Consider the following 17,531-nt stretch of genomic DNA (forward strand, 5'->3'; position numbering starts at 1 on the left):
ATTTGCCCTGTTAAATTATCACTGCCTTCCTCCTTTCTCTTGATCTTTCCACGCTATTTTAATAAACAGCATACAGAAAAGCTTCAAATCTATCACTGAATCACAAGCCACTTCCACAGGGGAGGTGCAGCTGTTTAGTGCTATAGAACCTGTGTTAATAAGACAGCAGAGGGAAGGCTTTGGGTGACCAGCCGTTAAATATAATGTTTATTTAAGAAATACAAAAACCATGAGTCCTCTGATGTGAATGAAGGATGAGATAAAATCTGCGTCTAGGCATCTAAAAAGTTCCAGGCAATCCTTCCATGCCATCAATCCCCTTTTCTCCAAAATAAAGCTAGAAAAATTAAGTCATGGATGTAAACAGGCCAGCTATCCCAACAGCACTCCAGGTTCTGCTGGAACGCACCCTCGCTTCGTTCAGCTGACCCCAAAGCACCAGAGCCTGGACGCAGCCCAGCGCTGTGACCGCAGCCCACAGGAACACTCACCGGTCCTCTGGATGGACACAGTGGCGATCTCCACGCTCTTCTCCTGGATCTTCTGCCACGAGCCATCCGCCCCTCGCACCCACTCGCTGACGAGGCACCGGTAGGCCCCGCCATCCGCGGAGGCAGCCTGGGACACGGATAACCGGTACGTGTCGTTGGCTCCCGTGTCCAGGCGGACGTCCCCGCTGCGGTAGCGCTCCTCGTAGCCGGGGCCTGGCTGGAACTTGCCCTCGTGAGTCAAAGACAGGATGTCCCGCCAAGAGGACCCGCTCTTGACCTGCCAGGTCACATGCAGGTGAGTGTGCTCTGGTGAGGTGGTGGTGGCTGAGCAGCGCAGCTTGAAGGAGTCGCCCTCAGACAGCCGGAGAGACGTTGAGGAACGAGCTTTGGAACCACTCACGGACAAGCCATCAGAAATAACTATTAGGGGGAAAAAAAAAAAGTCCAAACGATGCAAGCATCATAAAACAGAATCAAGTAGAGAACACCCACAGTGAGCTGTTCAGATGTGAGGCAATAAAACCACCACAGAGCAACACCTTGCCAATCATTCCTTCTCCCACACACAAACATATTCCAGGAAGAAGGAAATTCAGCTGAAAAAGCAGTAAAGGAAGTGCTGTGCTTTAAACAAGTCAAGACAAGAAATCATTTATCCTTCCACTCACTTTAGTTTCTCATCCAAACATCATCATTTTGACTATTCCCATTCAAAACTAATCTTGAAATTCATGTGAGTAAATGATAAGACATGGGAAAAGAAATAGTGTACAAATTAAATACTGAAAAATGATAAGTGATAGAGCAAAGCTAGGACAAGACCATAGTATCAACATGCTAAAGGAGAAAAAGTAGATTAGCTCCTTCATACAGAAAGATCCCTGAATGACACTAAAACTGAAAGAAATATGTCTGTGTTTTTTTACCTGAACTTAGCTTCTCTACCCAGAGGCTTAGGGACATGAAATATTTGCAGACATCTTCAGAAAACCCACCACTTAGTGTTTTATTTACATATTTACTAGACAGAAAAAAAAAAGGTGGTGTTTACAATAAACAGCCTCTCTTCACTTCTTCACCTCACTTGCCTTTGCTATCATATTTCCCAATTTTAAATTCTGGCCTTATGGGAATTAAAGAGGAATAATAAGAAGAAAAGAAAGAAAAATCACAATTATCATAAATAACAGAAAGTCAACATTCTTAAGGGTACATCTATAATCAATATCAAAAACAAATTTAAAGCACACCTCACTCTTCAGAAATACCTTTCACTTGGACCTCTGCATCATAATTTCCCTGAACGGTGGCATCAGTGCTGGGCGTGGAACATTTGTATCTCCCTTGGTCAGCTGGCTGGATGTTCCTAATCACAAGTTCCACAGCATCGTTGCTGCTCCGTCTCAGTTTGATATCCCCGCGGCCCACGCGTTTTTGGTACTCCTCAGAGGTGAAGGTAGAATCCCAGGTACTCACTATCCGCACGAAGTCAGTCTCCCGGGAGAACTCCCAGTCAAAGTTCTGTTCACTGGGTCCATCATAGTCACTAACGCTGCAAGGGATCGCCACCTCCGTGCCCACCACTCGAATGAGGGGACCTTTGGGCACTCTCACAATGCGCCCTCTGCAGAAAGCTAGGCAGGAGAATGAAGAGCAGCACACAGTTAAGGACAGTCTTCAACCAGGAAAACACGAAAAATTAAATATGCCAAGTTTGGGCATCCCACTCTGCAGAAAGGAAGAGCTAGTAAGTGCAATATTTCCCATTAACATTTAATCTCACTGAAGCAGGACCTCATTTTTAGTGTGGGCAATCTTTTTTATGCTGCTTATCTAGTACCACATGAGGTAACAAAATACTGACTGAGAGAAAATTGTAAAGAGAAAAAAAAAGAAGAGAATTAGCCATAGATCCAATGGATAACAGTTTCTCCACTACAAGGCAAGTGCTACGTAAGATGTTTAAACAACATTAATAAGTGGTTTTCATTACTACAATGAGGGCATAATCTAATCAGGAATTTTTATAAGACTTCTGCTGATGCCACTAGAAAGTCTGACGAAGGAAATTATTTCTCCCCTAGACTGAGGGCCAAGAGAATTTTAAGTTGACATTCTCCAAAAATGAGCATAGCCACAGCTGCCCTAAAGGCTCCTAGCTTGTCAGACACAGGTGTGATTCCTTGCCTTCCAAATTGATTTAAAAGGAAGAACTGATTATAACGGACACCGTTTGCTTGAGTGGATTTCTGCAAACACAAGTTTCCTCTTTGGTGAAGGCCCAAAAGCTGGGAGCACGAGCAGAGACAGCTCCCTCCAAAGCAGAGGAACGCACAGTGCTCAGACCGTGTTTTCTGGGACCAGAAGGAAAGGACAACAGCAGTTTTCTGCAGAAGCTGGCAAAGCAGTGTGTTATGCTCCAGGAAGAAGTGTGAACCACTTAAACAAGCCAGAGGACCTGGCAAAGACACAGCAAGAGACTCTGCTGGTTAATTTGGCTCTGTAGTCCAGAGAATAACCCCAGCAGCTGCACATGGATTTTGGCAGGTCCTTACTTCTCCAAAGAGAAAACTGCTTTGATTCATAGTTCCAACCAGAGAAATCTCTTAAGAGATGGGTACTACCCAAACTCAGCCTCCAAACAGCTTACTGCAATCCCATCACCATATCCATAGCAAAATATTTTAACAGACAGGTAGAATAGAAGACAGAACACTGAAAGACATGTCTTGATACAATCAAGTAGACATCTAACAACACCAAAAGCAATTGGGGCAAAAAATTGATCTGAGATACCATAGAGGAAAAGGCAAATTTAAACAAACAACCCCCCAACACACAAAATACAGCATCTCACTTCTGCTACAATTCACCAAGTCCGCTGGAAAAGCCACCAGCTAGTGACATGAACACCAATATACTCGCTGAGCCCTTTTCCTCCTATCACTGTGCACATCTTCTTGCTGTAGATTAGGACTCCACTTGCTTGCTTAGGCCCATCATGCCAATGGATGTCCAAGTGTGGGGAGAAGAGTCTTGTGAACAGAAACCCCTCCACTGGGAACCTGCTATAAAACACAGCTTGTCCACTCCAGAGCAGCGTGGAGAAGGACATATTAAAGAATAAGATTTCTGTGGGCATTTAAAAACTACACACACTGAGCATAACTGCAAGAGAAAAAGCATAATTTTATTTGCAGTTACAGTTCAGCAAACAGTTGAACCAAGGACTAAAACTGCCTTTACCTCCCCAGTTCAGAATTCTTACTATGCTCTTTGCTTTTCAGGCTGTTCACGTGTATAGGCTCAGTCATAATAGTCCAATTTCTTCACTGCCATGACCTACTAATTCAACATTAGTACTTCATTAAACTTATTTGTAATGCAGACTGGGGTTAATCTCCTACCCCTTCTATGCCTTCCTGAAGACTGTTATTATACACCTGATCGAGTGATTGACTAGTCCTAATAAGGAAGCTGGATTTTGCTGCACCATTCACATGTGCATTGGAGAGGAAAACCTTCACTGACAGTGTACTGCTCCACACACAGATGTCTTCAAGGATACATCTCCTAACCCAAGCACCATTTCCTAAAATCATAATATCATCCATACAGAAAAACAATCAACAAAAAATAAAGCAAGCTACAGGACTCTGATATACTTCCTCCCAAAGTCTTAAGTTGCATTCAGTCCTTCAACTTATCCTCTTACAGAAAGCGGTAACAGCAGCAGGTAAGCTTTAAAGCCTGACAGTCAAACCAGCTTCCAGCAAACCACTGTGAGAAGTCAGCTCAGGATCCTGACTGAGGGCACTCTTCAAGCACTGACATCTCTCTAGAAAATACTCTCTGGTGACACTAAAACAAGCAGACAACACTGTTCTGCGTGTGTCTTCAGCTGTAGACCCACATACTGTGCACTGCACTAATCCAATCTAGAGGTGACAAAGGCATGACTAATGTGGCAAGGGCTGCACATTTGTGTTTGAGATTAGCACCGACAGCTCAGTTTCTCTTCTTCCAAGGTCACTAAAGGCCCTTTGACACTAAATGAAGGTAGGGGGTGATTAGCACCTTCCTATGAAAAGGCAAACCAAAGTGAAAGATAGGAGCACAGGGAGTCCTCACCAGATCTGTAAAACATCTGTAAAGCCACGACCATCCCCCTCCCCACACCACAGTCCCACAAGCAATTCCTGCTAAACCCAGGGCTGGAAGGAAGGCAGTGGAACTGACTGCAGGAAAGAAGAGGGATGAGGTGAAACAGAATTTTACACTTGCCAAACAACAACATTTGTTATTGCTAAGATAAACCAGGATTCTGGTAAGGCAGGAGCAGAGGCAACATCACCAAATGAGAGAATGAGAACCTCCTGCTCTGTCCTCCCCACAAGTGAGGAGCATGCACAGGGCAGGCACTGCAAGGGTAAGCTGCATTTCTAAGTGACCCAGCAGGCTGTGAAGTCAAGGTTCTGCCTCTGGTCCTGCAGCAAGGCAGAAGAGACTAAACAAGGGGTTCTTTGCCATGCATTAGGGATTAACATTTCATGTAACTGTGGCAGAAGTAGCTACAGACAGTGCTACAGACACGATCTTGGCAGAAGGTGAACTCCATATTACTGTGGCAGATAAGTGAGGAGCTTTTGCAAATATTTTATTCTTACACAGCCCTGTGTTACTTGCATACACTCCCTCACCTTCCCAGAGAAATCATGATACAAGAGCTTAAAACTATGTAAATTTGTAAGAAACATTTATTTTTCACGACACCCAATATATTTCACTGTTAACATAAGGTGATAGGTTCTTAAGGAATTCATCTGAATCCCATTTAACTATAGAAACAGATGGAGGAGGACAAAACCATGTATACATTAGTGACAGAAAACAACAGAACTTTGACAATTCTGTATTTCTCAGTATCACTGATCCCACCAAAGGTGTGTATTTAGTAAAAACTCAACAGGATCTGAGTTAGTGTTGGACATCAAATTTGTCTAAGCACAAGGTTAACTGTTAAATACAACATTTTATTTTTATTGAGTTACCAGACCAGCAGATGAAATTGCAATTAACTATTTTCCAAAACAAAATGTAATGGAGCCCCCGTAAAGAGGGCAGCACACAAACACAAGGCATGGAATGTATTCCTTGGGTTCATGAAACAGGAGACAGCACCACCAGGCAACACCGGTCCTTTTGCAGGGCTGGGCCAGAAACAAATGTAAGACAACCACAGAGCCCACGTGGGTATTTATCAAGCACTTGATTAGAGGATTCTCCCACGGGAATGCAAGAAATACTCCACCAGAAACATGGATAAAGTGTGGCTCAAGGTAGAATAATATAACACAGGGGTCTGCCATGTTAGTAAGACAGGGACAAGACAATTCAGACATAGTCAAAGCAGCTTTGGGCTAGTACTTTTTCCCTAGCAATAGTTTATAAATTTGTCCCACCACCCACATGCACCATCACATTGCTGGCATTAAATGAAATCCTTCCAAAAAGGAGAACAAGGAAAGAAGATGATTGAATAGATGGATTGTGAAATCAATCAGACTATAAATAGTAACCTGTCACTTTTAGGATTACTAAGAAAACAAGGCAGAAAAATTGTGCAGGACCTATAGAACAGGTAGTCTGTTTAAACTCTCAGCAAGCTACAAAACTCAAGGGAAGGGCTGGTTAAGGAATTCCCTTTGCACTGGGAACATGTGGAAAATCTTCCAGGAGCTTTATTTTCATATACATTTTGCATCTACATATCACTTACGAAGGAACAAGATGAAAAGTAACCTGTGGAGTCGTCCACAAGGCTGAGAAGGTATTATTGTTGCAAAAAACACACTTGTGCTTCAGCACTCTCCTTCACAAGGTGCTCCTCCAGCCTGCACTAGACAGCTCTATCTAATAAGAAAACATGTTCTCATAGCAGCCCAGAGAAGGAGGTCGCCTCCACATCCGCCAGCTGAAGGAAAATGCAATCTGACATGCAGTAGGAAGCCAATTAAAGTCAAAAAAGTAAGAGCTAACGAATGAGTAAATTGGCTCAGACTAAGCACTCGAGCCTCTGCATCAGAAAGACTTAGAACACACAGTCCAGCTCCTCAACCAAGGCAGTCATGGGAGACACAGCGACAACTTTGCTGACGCCTTTCATCTCAAAAGAGCTTTCCGAACAAAAGGTTGTTTCATTTGCCAACTGAACATTACCATGTCTGGGAAGGAAATACCCAGCAGCCCTTTCAAATTCACAACAGTTTATGACAGGAAAAAAAATACTGCAGCCAACTTTGCAAATGGTGGTAACGATCCTCCCTCCCTGAACTCCTCCATCTATTTCCAGTTGAAGCAACACTTGCTGCAGCACTGTGGGAGTGAATGGGCTGAGCAGGGGCAGCCTTCCTTGTGCCACACTAGAGTGTGAGCAATGGATCCCCTACCATTAAAGCTATTTCTAGCAAAATCCCAAACCTCTCACTTCTGTACTAACTGTTAAAGTACGGTGTTTGTGATGTGTAAAGTCATTTTCCAGACTGAAGAAAAAAAGTTATTTTTGCCTATTTTTTTTTTTAGCCCATCAGAGTCATGCCCACTCAAATACTCTTCCTCCATTTTCAAAAAAATAAATTATCAGGCTCCTGATGGAAAGCATTCAGCAACTCTCCCCAGCAAGTAGGAAGGTGAAGGGATGGGCAGCATGCCACATATTCACAGGCTCTCCTCTTGGGAAGGAGAGCCAAAGCATATCAGCACAGGAGATTATAATCCTTATCTCCAATCTGCCCCTATCCTCCCAGCTTCAATTATAATCAGGCAGTTACACATCAAGAATGTCATCAGTGACTATCTGGGAGAGGAAGAATAAGTTGTAACAAACATACCTACAATGTTTGAAAATCTTTCAATACTGTTACAGAATTTTTTTTTAATATAAATAACATGATTTTCCTAGAAGAGGCACATTTAAACAAACATTTTACGTTGGTATTTCCTCTGCTTTTTAAATGCAGTCAATTAAATTTTCTATGCTACACTGTGTCATTTTAGAGGAAAAATCAGAGATTAAGCAGAAAAGGAAAGTTCTTGACGTACCAGAAAGGCAGTTAACTATCAAAATTTCCATATTAGTCTCAAAAAGAGAAGAAAAAAAACCAAAACTAGGTAAGTGAGATCCCTTACCATTCCCTGCTTAACATATGACATCATCATACCCTTCTTTCCAGTGCAGACACACACAGCAGAGATTGGGATGTATGCTAAATTAAGTGGTAGGCTATTCCTATTCTTTCCATATTACAAAATTCAGATTGCCTTAACCAGCAGAAGGAACCCAGACTTTACAACCAGCCAGCCTTCACAAGGAAGAAACAAGGGGCTCCTTAAAAGAGACCAAATGTGATTCTTTATGTCAAAGCTGTAATCACACTAGCCTGGGATCATCTGAAGCACACAGGGCTCCCTCCATACCTTGCAAGCAAACAGTCGTGTTACACCTCTCTGCCTAAAAAGTCTGATTTTTATGGCTTGAAAGATCTGCAGCCTATCATCTGAAGATATCAGAGAAGAGCAAATGAAAGAGTCCGTGAGAGAGACATTTACATTGTTCTTTCCCAGGCGGCTAGGATTCTTTTTTTAGATAATGTAGAGCTCTTATCAAAAGGAATTAGCCTGGGTGTAATTGCTTAAAACCCATTATCTCTATCAGGATGAAGAAACGCATACTGCATCTTAAGTGGAGCCTCAGAAAAGCTATCAAACTGCAAGGCTGCTGGATTGGTCTTATCTCCAGACCATCTGAGATCTCAGAGAAGCCACATCTCCAGCACAGGGAGAAAAAGCAGGTACCTTCCCAGCTGAACTCCACGTATACCATGTGGACTAACTTTCACGTGAAAGCACCTGAATGGTAACTTTGCAGCACAGGAACAACCTGCTTTCTTCACCACTCATCTCCTCACCCTCTGCCCCCAAGCCATGGGATTACAAAAGCACCTGAACAAATCATGAGGATTTCACTAAGGCAGAGTTCTCAGTTATCACAGAACTACAGAATGGTTTGGGTTGGAATGGACTTTGAAAGATCATCTAGTTCCAACACCCTGCCATGGGCAGGGACATGTTGCACTAGACCAAGGTGCTGGAAGTTTCAGCCAACCTGACCTTAAACATTTCAAATAATGGGGCATCCAGCTTTTCTGGACAACGTGCTCCAGTGTCTTTCCACCCTCATCATAAAGAATTTCTTCTTAATATCTAATCAAACCCTGCCCTCTTTCAGTTTAAAGCCATTATCCCTTGTCCTATCACTACATGCCTTGGCCAAATGTCTCTCTCCATCTTTCTTACAAACCCCCTTTAAGTACTGAAAGGCCACAATATGATCTCCCTGGAGTCCCCTCTTCTCCAGACTTAACACCCCCAATTCTCTCAGCCTTTCTTCATAGAAAAGGAGTTCCAGCCCTGACAGCAGTCAGAAGGTCTTACTATCTAAAAAGACAGGAACACAAGAGAACAAGACTTCACCATATGAATTACACTGTATCACTGCACAGTCAGCAGTTCATCTGATCACTGCCCAAAAAGATTAATTTTGGGGAAAAAAAAATCACTGAACTATCTCACAAAAATGAAAGCCACATTCTGTCTCTTTCCTAAGGCAGCTGCAACAGGCAGCATTGCCTCTCCTGCCATGTTGGGCTTTTGGGAATGAAGCACTGGTCACCTGTACAGCTCCTCTCTTTCAAAGAGAAGCTGACTGGCATCTTTCACTCCAGCACATCACCCATCTCAATCCTGTGCCAAAACAAGCTAGAGGAATTTGCTGCAAATGCTTATGTGGATTACTTATGCTACAGTACAAGGAGAAGAGACCATTAAACTGCAGTGGAAGCTGTAAGGCAGAAAGCAGGTTGCATGTGCAGGTAGAGTTTAAAACAATATCACTGCCTGTACACCACTGATTCCCAGCCATGGGGAGAGGTTTGCTACTGGAAGGTAGACTAAGGCACGTGGCAGGCAGAAGGGAAAGGAGAAGCCATACAAACCTTTCCCAAGAGTGCAAAACAGGAGGCTACCTTGTAAAACAGAGAGCTCTTGGCAGGCAGAGAGAACTGTGGTACCACCAGTCCAAAAAAAAAAAAAAAAAAAGCCAAACAAAAAAACCCAAAAAACACCAACCACCAAACCACCTAGCAGGCAAAGATAACACTAAAGATCATGTTTTAGATTCCCTGGATGTCAAACAATACCATCACATATAATCTCTATTTCCTTTCCCTATCACTGACTGACAGTTCAAGATAAAAAGCTGTATCTTAAGAACTACTTCTGACAAGTCTCTAAAATGCATCTGGGAGCAAAAAAGAAAGGGGATGGGAAAAAAAAAACCCATGAAATGCCAGAATTATCATGCCACTTATTCCTGGGTCTCACCAGACAAACCTGCCCCTGCTAATGGCCTTCATTTACTGTCCTCCAAATTGTCTCACAGATCTCCATTTTTATCCTACTCTGACAGAGCAGCCAATTTAGATTACCTGGTGACATCTGACCCAAAAAGTCCAGGGATTCTGGAAGTGGTATTTAGACTGCCACACAAGACAGGTGATTTTCTCTTGTTCTTCCTCAGAAGCAATTTGTGTTGCAGAGGAGAAGTTCAGTATGTTGCATTCTAAAGAAAATAGTTGACAAAGCAGTAAAGCCCACAAGTCAAAGCTTAAGAGCATAGTTAGAAACCAGGCTGCAAATATTTCCAGAAATGCTGTATCTACAGTATCTTCACATTTCCTTTAGTGGGGAGGAAGGACACAGGTTAACAAATACCTACTACTAATGCCAACTTCAGCAAGAGCAGTATTTTTCAAAAGTACCCAAACTGGAATATACAGAATTAAAATCAGTGCTGTTCTGCAACATCATTAACTTGCACTTATCTCTTATCTTAAATCTTTCCCAAAGCAGTTGGAACTGAGCAGAGCAGTCCAAATCCATTTGTTCTATACTGCAATTTCCTTTGGGCAGAGACAAACCATTTTCTTTGCTCTGTATGGAATGCAGCACACCACTAGGATTAAACAGAACTTTTGGGGGATTTAACCTGAGTAAACAATCGGAATAGATAATTTCTAAATCTGCATCTATATTAACTAAGAATCATATATTGAGTGAAATCTAAGACAAAAAAAAATCTAAATCCTAGAAAGATCACATTAAAACTCTATAAGCTACTACGTTTTTTACCAGCATGTCTTTCAACAGGACACAGCACATAACAGAGCTGATAAAGCTGGAAAGCTAAAAAGAGCATTTGTCAAAAGACTTTTTTAAAAGATGCATGAATAGCAATATCCATGTGTTTCACATATCTGTAATTTATATTATATATATTTTTTTAAAGAAATCCTGAAACACTCCCTTCTCTCACCAGAATAATTTCCATTATCATCACCCTTTTTTTCTCCCAGAGCAGAAAGCATTGATTTTTATTAGCATGAAGTAATCATTTGTTTTCCAAGTCATCTTTAAAGCTAGGTAATATTAAAAAAAAAAAAAAACAAAAAAACAAAAAACCACAAACTTTAAAAATGCTAACAAATATAAGAAGTGCTGAAACCAATGTGAAATCTTTTACTTTCTCTTAACAATTATATCAAAACCAAAAAGTAAAGCAAAAGAAGCACAAACCAGTATTTGGAGGGTTTTTTTGGGGGGGAGGGTGGTTTTCTTGAGTGATTGTTTTGCCTTGCTTTTAGATGTGAGCTTTTTATTTGGTGTTTGCAATGAAGGGGGGCAGGCTGCAGGAGGTTTTTAGTGGTGGTTTTATGTGTTCTTTACTGGCTTAAATTTGGTGGTATTTGTCCACTGCAATTTAACCCAACACCCCACTCAAACCAGACAAGGTCCTGTCTAGAGCCAAATTAAATCTAAAGGGGATTTGGAAATGAAATTTAAAAAGCCAAATACTTTCATAATCTTGATATTACTAATCTTAACCTCCACCTCCCCAATAATTATTTTGGGGTTCACGTCAAATCTCCACACACAGCACTCATTTCCTAACAAGTATTGCACCGGATGAGCAAAGGCATCCTGGAGGCTTCAGCAAAAGCAGCAACAGAGCCCACCACAGAAGTCAGCAGCCACAACTCCAAGTAAAACAACACACACACACTTGGGCTCCCAGGCTCTCCAGTTGGGATCCTGAAGGGCAGCTTCACTCTGCCTGCATCTGCTGTTGTGAGAGATTATGGAACGAGGTGGCTGGGCAGCCAGGCTGCTGAACTGCTGAACAAGGCAGCATATGGCACTGGCCCACCTTGGCTCCACGCTTGACAACTGATTTGCAGCCACAGGAGCCAGCCAGGGGATGGAGCTCAGTGTTTTAGAGCAATCCTTTTCGCCTGTAATTTAATTTTCTAACTGTCTCATCTTCACCGTAAATAATCTCCAAGCAAGCAGCCACATTAAAAATGCCAACAGCAGATGCACACAGAATGAGTGTTATGGCATGGAAATGAGTGCCTGTGCCTTGTAGGTCCGTGTAGGTAAGTGCAGTAGCACAGCTTTTGCCAGGTCTTCTTGCAGCAGATCTACTTGGACAGATTAACCAACTAGACCAAATTTAAAAACCAGGATCAGCTAGGAACAGATAACAGCCATTCCTGGTTTCAGGCTTTGTGTTCACTGTATCACAGTTTCTTTACATAAAGATGAATGCAAAGATATGCACAGCCAGGCAAAGATGACACAAGCCAACAGAGAACAGTTCCCTAACTTGTGCTCTAGCAACTGGTGCCCCCAGAGGACTTCACTTGGGCCCCTACACAGCCATCGTATCCATACTGCCTGAAACCTGGAGAAATGGAGGCCAGTGTTTTCCAAGCCCTTCTCTCAAAGCCTACAGATCCAATTAGCACCCAAAAGCTAATTTCAGGTCATGCAGAGCAACAGTGTTTAGTATGTTAATCTCTGTGGAGCCTGCATGGTATTTTTCTCCTGGACAACAAGGAATTGCACGCATGCGTGCACACAGAGTATGATTTAAGAGACATCAGGGCTCTTCCTCCTTTAAGACAAGATTTACATAACTAATTCTGTAATTGAGAACAGGACTGCAAGGTATTTACAGTACTTGATGCTGCTGAGCTTTTATTATTTGCTATGGGAGAGACAATGAGAGACTCTCTTGCCCCAGAAAAGATAGGTAGTCTCATCTGTAGCATTAAAAAAAAAAAAAAAAGGAGACACATGAAATTACCCATTTCAGGAAGAGATATTTTCCATTACAGAATCATTTCTCTCTTCCAAAGCAGAGGGTCAGCAGTTCAGTGGGAGCAAGAGAAGAAAAGAGGTCTGGATAAGAAAAAAGATGAGAGGTCAGGGACATAAACCAACATCTAGAAGGCACACAGGGATTCCAGTCAAGGTCTCTGTGCAACCCCCACACAGACTGTTAAATAAAATTACCCCCAGATGGGTCTGCAAAACAGCTGGCTTTGAAAACAGGCATGCCACAGCACTCTTCATTATTTGAAAGGGACAAATACCAACACAAGACACTCCTGGAAACACAGGGAAAAGCCTCACAAACAGCATTCAAATCAATATTGCTGGTTTCATTAAGACTCCTGAAAATTCAGAATAAAGTTTTAAATTAGTAGACAGAACTCAAGATGGCCTCCTTATTTACATCACTAATATTTAAACAGAAAAAAAAATCTGCATCACAAAGAAAATTAAGACTAGCACAACTGCCTGCTTTGGCACTAGCACAGTCTTAAAAAGAGAAAAGGCTACAGAGGGCAGCTGGTGCTGAGCCCCCAAAAATCACACTGCATCTTTGAGGGGGGTAGCAGTGTACCAAAGATCCAAGACACCTGAAGCACAGCAGATATGCTCCTGGAGTGACACTTCTAGGTCAGTTACATCCCAAGGAATACTAACTGCACACTCAGACTTCTTCCTAGGAAAAAGCAAAGTGCAGAAGCTGGGACTCACCTCAGAAATTCAGTCCTCGACAACCAAAATGATAATGAAGATGGAACCTATATGCTCATAAAGGATGGTTAAAGTACTGTTCAGATTTGAACTTCAGTGTGGAAATAGAAGTTTCTCCCTAAATCACAGATGTGAGCTAAAGCCATGAACACATGTGTGGCCAGAATTTGAAATCCACCCACACTTCGCAGCATCACTTACGCCTGCTCAACAAATTTAACAGCCAACATTTCCAAAAAAAAAAAAAGCATGCAAGAGTCAAAAATTTCCTGGCATTCAGTGCTTCCAAGAGCTCGAAGGCAAATTAGCTGTGTAATTAGCTGTCTGTGGCCCTGAATCTTACCTCTAGAAAGCTGTTCTCACACGTGAAAGGAAACAGTATTGCATGTGGCTGCTGTTTCATTTCCTGGAAGATTAATTTTACTGGACAGAAGAAGAGACTTTCTGGAACAGGTGGGCAGGTATGTGCATGTGGGCAACACAAAATAGATCCAGAAACCAGCAAAGCATTGAGCAAGCACCTGGTGAAATTCCACTCCAAATTGCCCAATCCTGGAGAAAAACAAACATTTCTACTTGTGACTTATAGTGTAATGAAAAAAAAAAAAAAGGACGGCCAAAAAAGAAGCACTCTGCTCTTGTGTGACCGAAGTTAGGTAGTTCTTGAAGTGAAGAGATTCAATTATCAAAAATGCCTGAGCATTAATCTCCTGGGGAACCAAGCCTCCTTTCTAAAGTTCCAGGCTCACAGTCCCGAGCCTTCCATCACCTCTGAAAACCCCGCCCTGAATTCAATGCAGGCATCTTGTTACCTCCACCAGCAGAATAGCAAGGTTCATCAATTCAGCACCTGGCTGAAGAAGCCCAGCAGTCTTTTCATGTTTCCCATCACAAATTTAAAGTCCTTTCTCCCTTTAGATTATATGCCAGCAAGTTGTCACTGTTATCTGCTTTGATTAACTTGCAGCATTTGCTGCAGTATCTTCTTTTGTCTCAACAATCAGTCCTGAAGTGCCTCCTTGGTACACACAGGAACAGGTAGCACTACAGAATGTCACACACATTTAAGTTCTGGGGAGAATTTGATGCCATTAGACAAGAAAAAACCAACATGTAATAAAAGACTATCACAGCATAGCACCACTTGGAGCCTTAGCAAAGTTTGGGGTTCAGCCTTCAGCTACCCACTTTCACTTAAGCATGCCCAAATACACATCTTAAAAAGCTTCCTGTTACTCCTGCTTTCAAGAAATGTATCTCTCTTAAGTAGACACATGGCTGCTGTCATTGACACGCTATGCATTGGACAGTCAACAGCAGAGGTGATAAAAGAAAGGGAACACAACAAGATTAGCTAATAGGTGCCAACACCCTGAACATTTCAGAAACCAGCTTCAGAGGCAGCCAAATGCAACACCCATGAGCCAGCAAATACTTGGAGGAATTAGCCAAGGTTAAGGATGTTAAGGCCAGGTTGGATGGAGCTCTGAGCAACCTGGCCCAGTGGAAAGTGTTCCTCTCCATGGCAGGGGTGATGGAACTAGATGATCTGTAAGGTCCCTTCCAACCCAAACCATCCTATTATTCTGTGAGGCTACCACCTCTAATTTAGGAAGCTTCCAAGCTACACATGATCATGAATATGTTCACTCTCCCCTAGGCTTCCACTCGTGGCCACTGTCAGAGGCAAGACCTGAGGCTAAATATGTCTTTGGTGTCAGCCTTCCCCTCTCTTCCACAGCCTCAGGAAGCAGGAGCTTGGAGGCACTACCCTTTTATCACTGCTGCTTCCTCAGTGGAGCCTAGGCTGGGCCCAGCAGTGAGAACAGAGACAAAAAAAAGAATTAAAGAACACAGAATTTTCAAGTAACTCCAAAATCAGAAGTGAGGGAATCTTTTTGAGCATGAAACAAGAGTGAAAGGCGGGTAGAGAACCAACATGACATTAAAGTAGCAGGAGGAGGAGAATACAATTTTTGAAAGACACCCAGAGGGAAAACACTTAATTGTTTCTTTTCCGCTCCAGCCTCCATGCAGAACTATTCTAGGTTACACTATTTAACAAGACAACCTACGCACAAAATAAGTAGCTGTTAATATCTGGGTGAAACTTGGGATATGCTGAAATTATTCGGTAACTAACACTTATAATCAGCTTACACTGAAACAGACAGCAGATTACATGCACCCCAGGCATCCTCACATTTGCTGCATTGGGAAGAACAGTTCTGTCCCACAGTACATTGTTCAGCAGAACAAGAGACTGCATCCCAATGGACAGCATGCCAGCCATTTTGTGGATCCTGCACTGGTGCACATGTGTGGCACGACAACTACAGACAACACCTCAAGCACACATTGCAAAAGCAACAGTGCAGTGCTGACTAAGCCACAGAAGTCTCCACCAACCCGTGTTGATGCAAACAAAATTAATTAATATCATTTGAAATTATGTCTAGTAGCTGTCTGACACCGTAAGAACTAAAGGGGAAAGTACACCACCAGTTCAGAAAGTCAAGGGTGCTAAAATTCACCTGGAGAGCTGTAGATGGATTTGGCCACGAACACTGGCATTAGCATGCCGTCCATGCTTTTAAAGCATGAGGGAAGAGCCTTAGTAGCAGCTTTTAAGTACCTCTGGGATTTCTAGTGAACAGGTGTCTCCCTGAATTGTCCCCTTCACTTGAGGGCAAAGAGCCCTCGGGTAACAAAGGATGTACTCACTGCAGAGAGCCCATGCTCCCCACAGGTACTTCTCACTGGGCCCACAAAACCAAAGCATGAAACACTCCTGTCCAACGAGCAGAGCAAGCCCTGATCCCTGTGTCAGAACACATGCTGGAAGCCATGCCAAGCCAAAGAGACCTGCTCACCAACCTTAGCACTAGAGACCACATGAACTGACAAATCCCTCCAAGTGCAAGCACAAAACACAGACCCATACGTAAGAACACAGAAATGTGACATGTATTTCTACCACACCAGCCTAAACTGGAGAGATGTTCATTTTGCATCTAAGCCCTTAACTCAGGCTGTAAAAAAAAAATAAATAAAATAAACTGAAAGCTTGATCTCACAAGTATTAACCAAAAAAAAACCCACCAAAAAACCCAAAACAACAAACAAATAATAAAAAAAAAACAAAACAAATAAAAAGATAAGAAGCTAAGACACTGAATTCTCTGCAGCACCAAGAATTTCTCCTTGCTCATATACTTCATGATAATATCTGAAAAGATAGCATTGTTTAAAAAGTCAGCGCTATATCTGAGCCCCCTTGGACAAAAGAAAAGGAGTTATGCCTTCAGCAATGTTCAGAAAGAAGCATGGTATACATGTACTCAGATTTCTCAATGGATGGTTTAAAAATAAAGTATCCTCCTCCCAGGTCTGCACCTAGCCATCTCCAATGTCAGCAATACATAACAATAAGCCTGACAAGCCTTTCATAAATAAGTACAACAAAACTGTTTATTTCCCTTTTAATTTCTTCACTGTTTATAAATTCACACATTAAACTTGTAAGTACTACTTACACGCCCTGCTCAATTTTTATTTTACTATACCACATAACCAACTGGGTTTCTATCTTGATGGAATGACAGTCATAAGTCATGCTAACAGCACCACTATCCTATAGAAAATTTGTTTATTATTAGAGAGCGATCAGTATTACTACTGCTACAAGAAAATAACAAAGTGCCTAAAAGGCACTCCTGTTGCTAGTGAAGATCTAAATAGAAGGCACACACAGAATTTACAAGGATCTAGTTAACTATACAAGTCTGCTCTCTCCTCCTGCCTCCCCACTTAATTTTTCAGAAAAAAAATAGCAGGTTTTTTTAGATTAATAAGCTGAAGAGCATTTCCCAGGAGCTTAAACCTGTTCAAATTCACAACACCAAATGATGATGTTTCAAAGAATTCAAGCAGAAGAGCACCTGCCTTAATGGAATGTAAGAGTAACCTATAAATGCCTCCCCTGTCTGTAGTTTTATAGCCTAAGCCTACCTGGAGTCAAAAAGCAGGGCACAA

General features: G+C 42.2%; 1 protein-coding gene across 1 annotated transcript in view; it reads right to left on the reverse strand.

Annotated features, from left to right (window-relative positions):
- PTGFRN (prostaglandin F2 receptor inhibitor) overlaps positions 1–17,531 on the reverse strand; it is a 65,900-nt gene that overhangs the window by 35,129 nt on the left and 13,240 nt on the right. The window contains exons 2-3 of the mRNA XM_030263453.4: positions 1,760–2,125; positions 492–911 (exon numbers count right to left, since the gene is read on the reverse strand). Of these exons, the coding sequence (XP_030119313.4) occupies positions 492–911; positions 1,760–2,125 (786 nt within the window). The remainder of the gene's footprint in view (positions 1–491; positions 912–1,759; positions 2,126–17,531) is intronic.

Source organism: Taeniopygia guttata, chromosome 1, assembly GCF_048771995.1.
Source record: "Taeniopygia guttata chromosome 1, bTaeGut7.mat, whole genome shotgun sequence".
NCBI lineage: Eukaryota > Metazoa > Chordata > Aves > Passeriformes > Estrildidae > Taeniopygia > Taeniopygia guttata.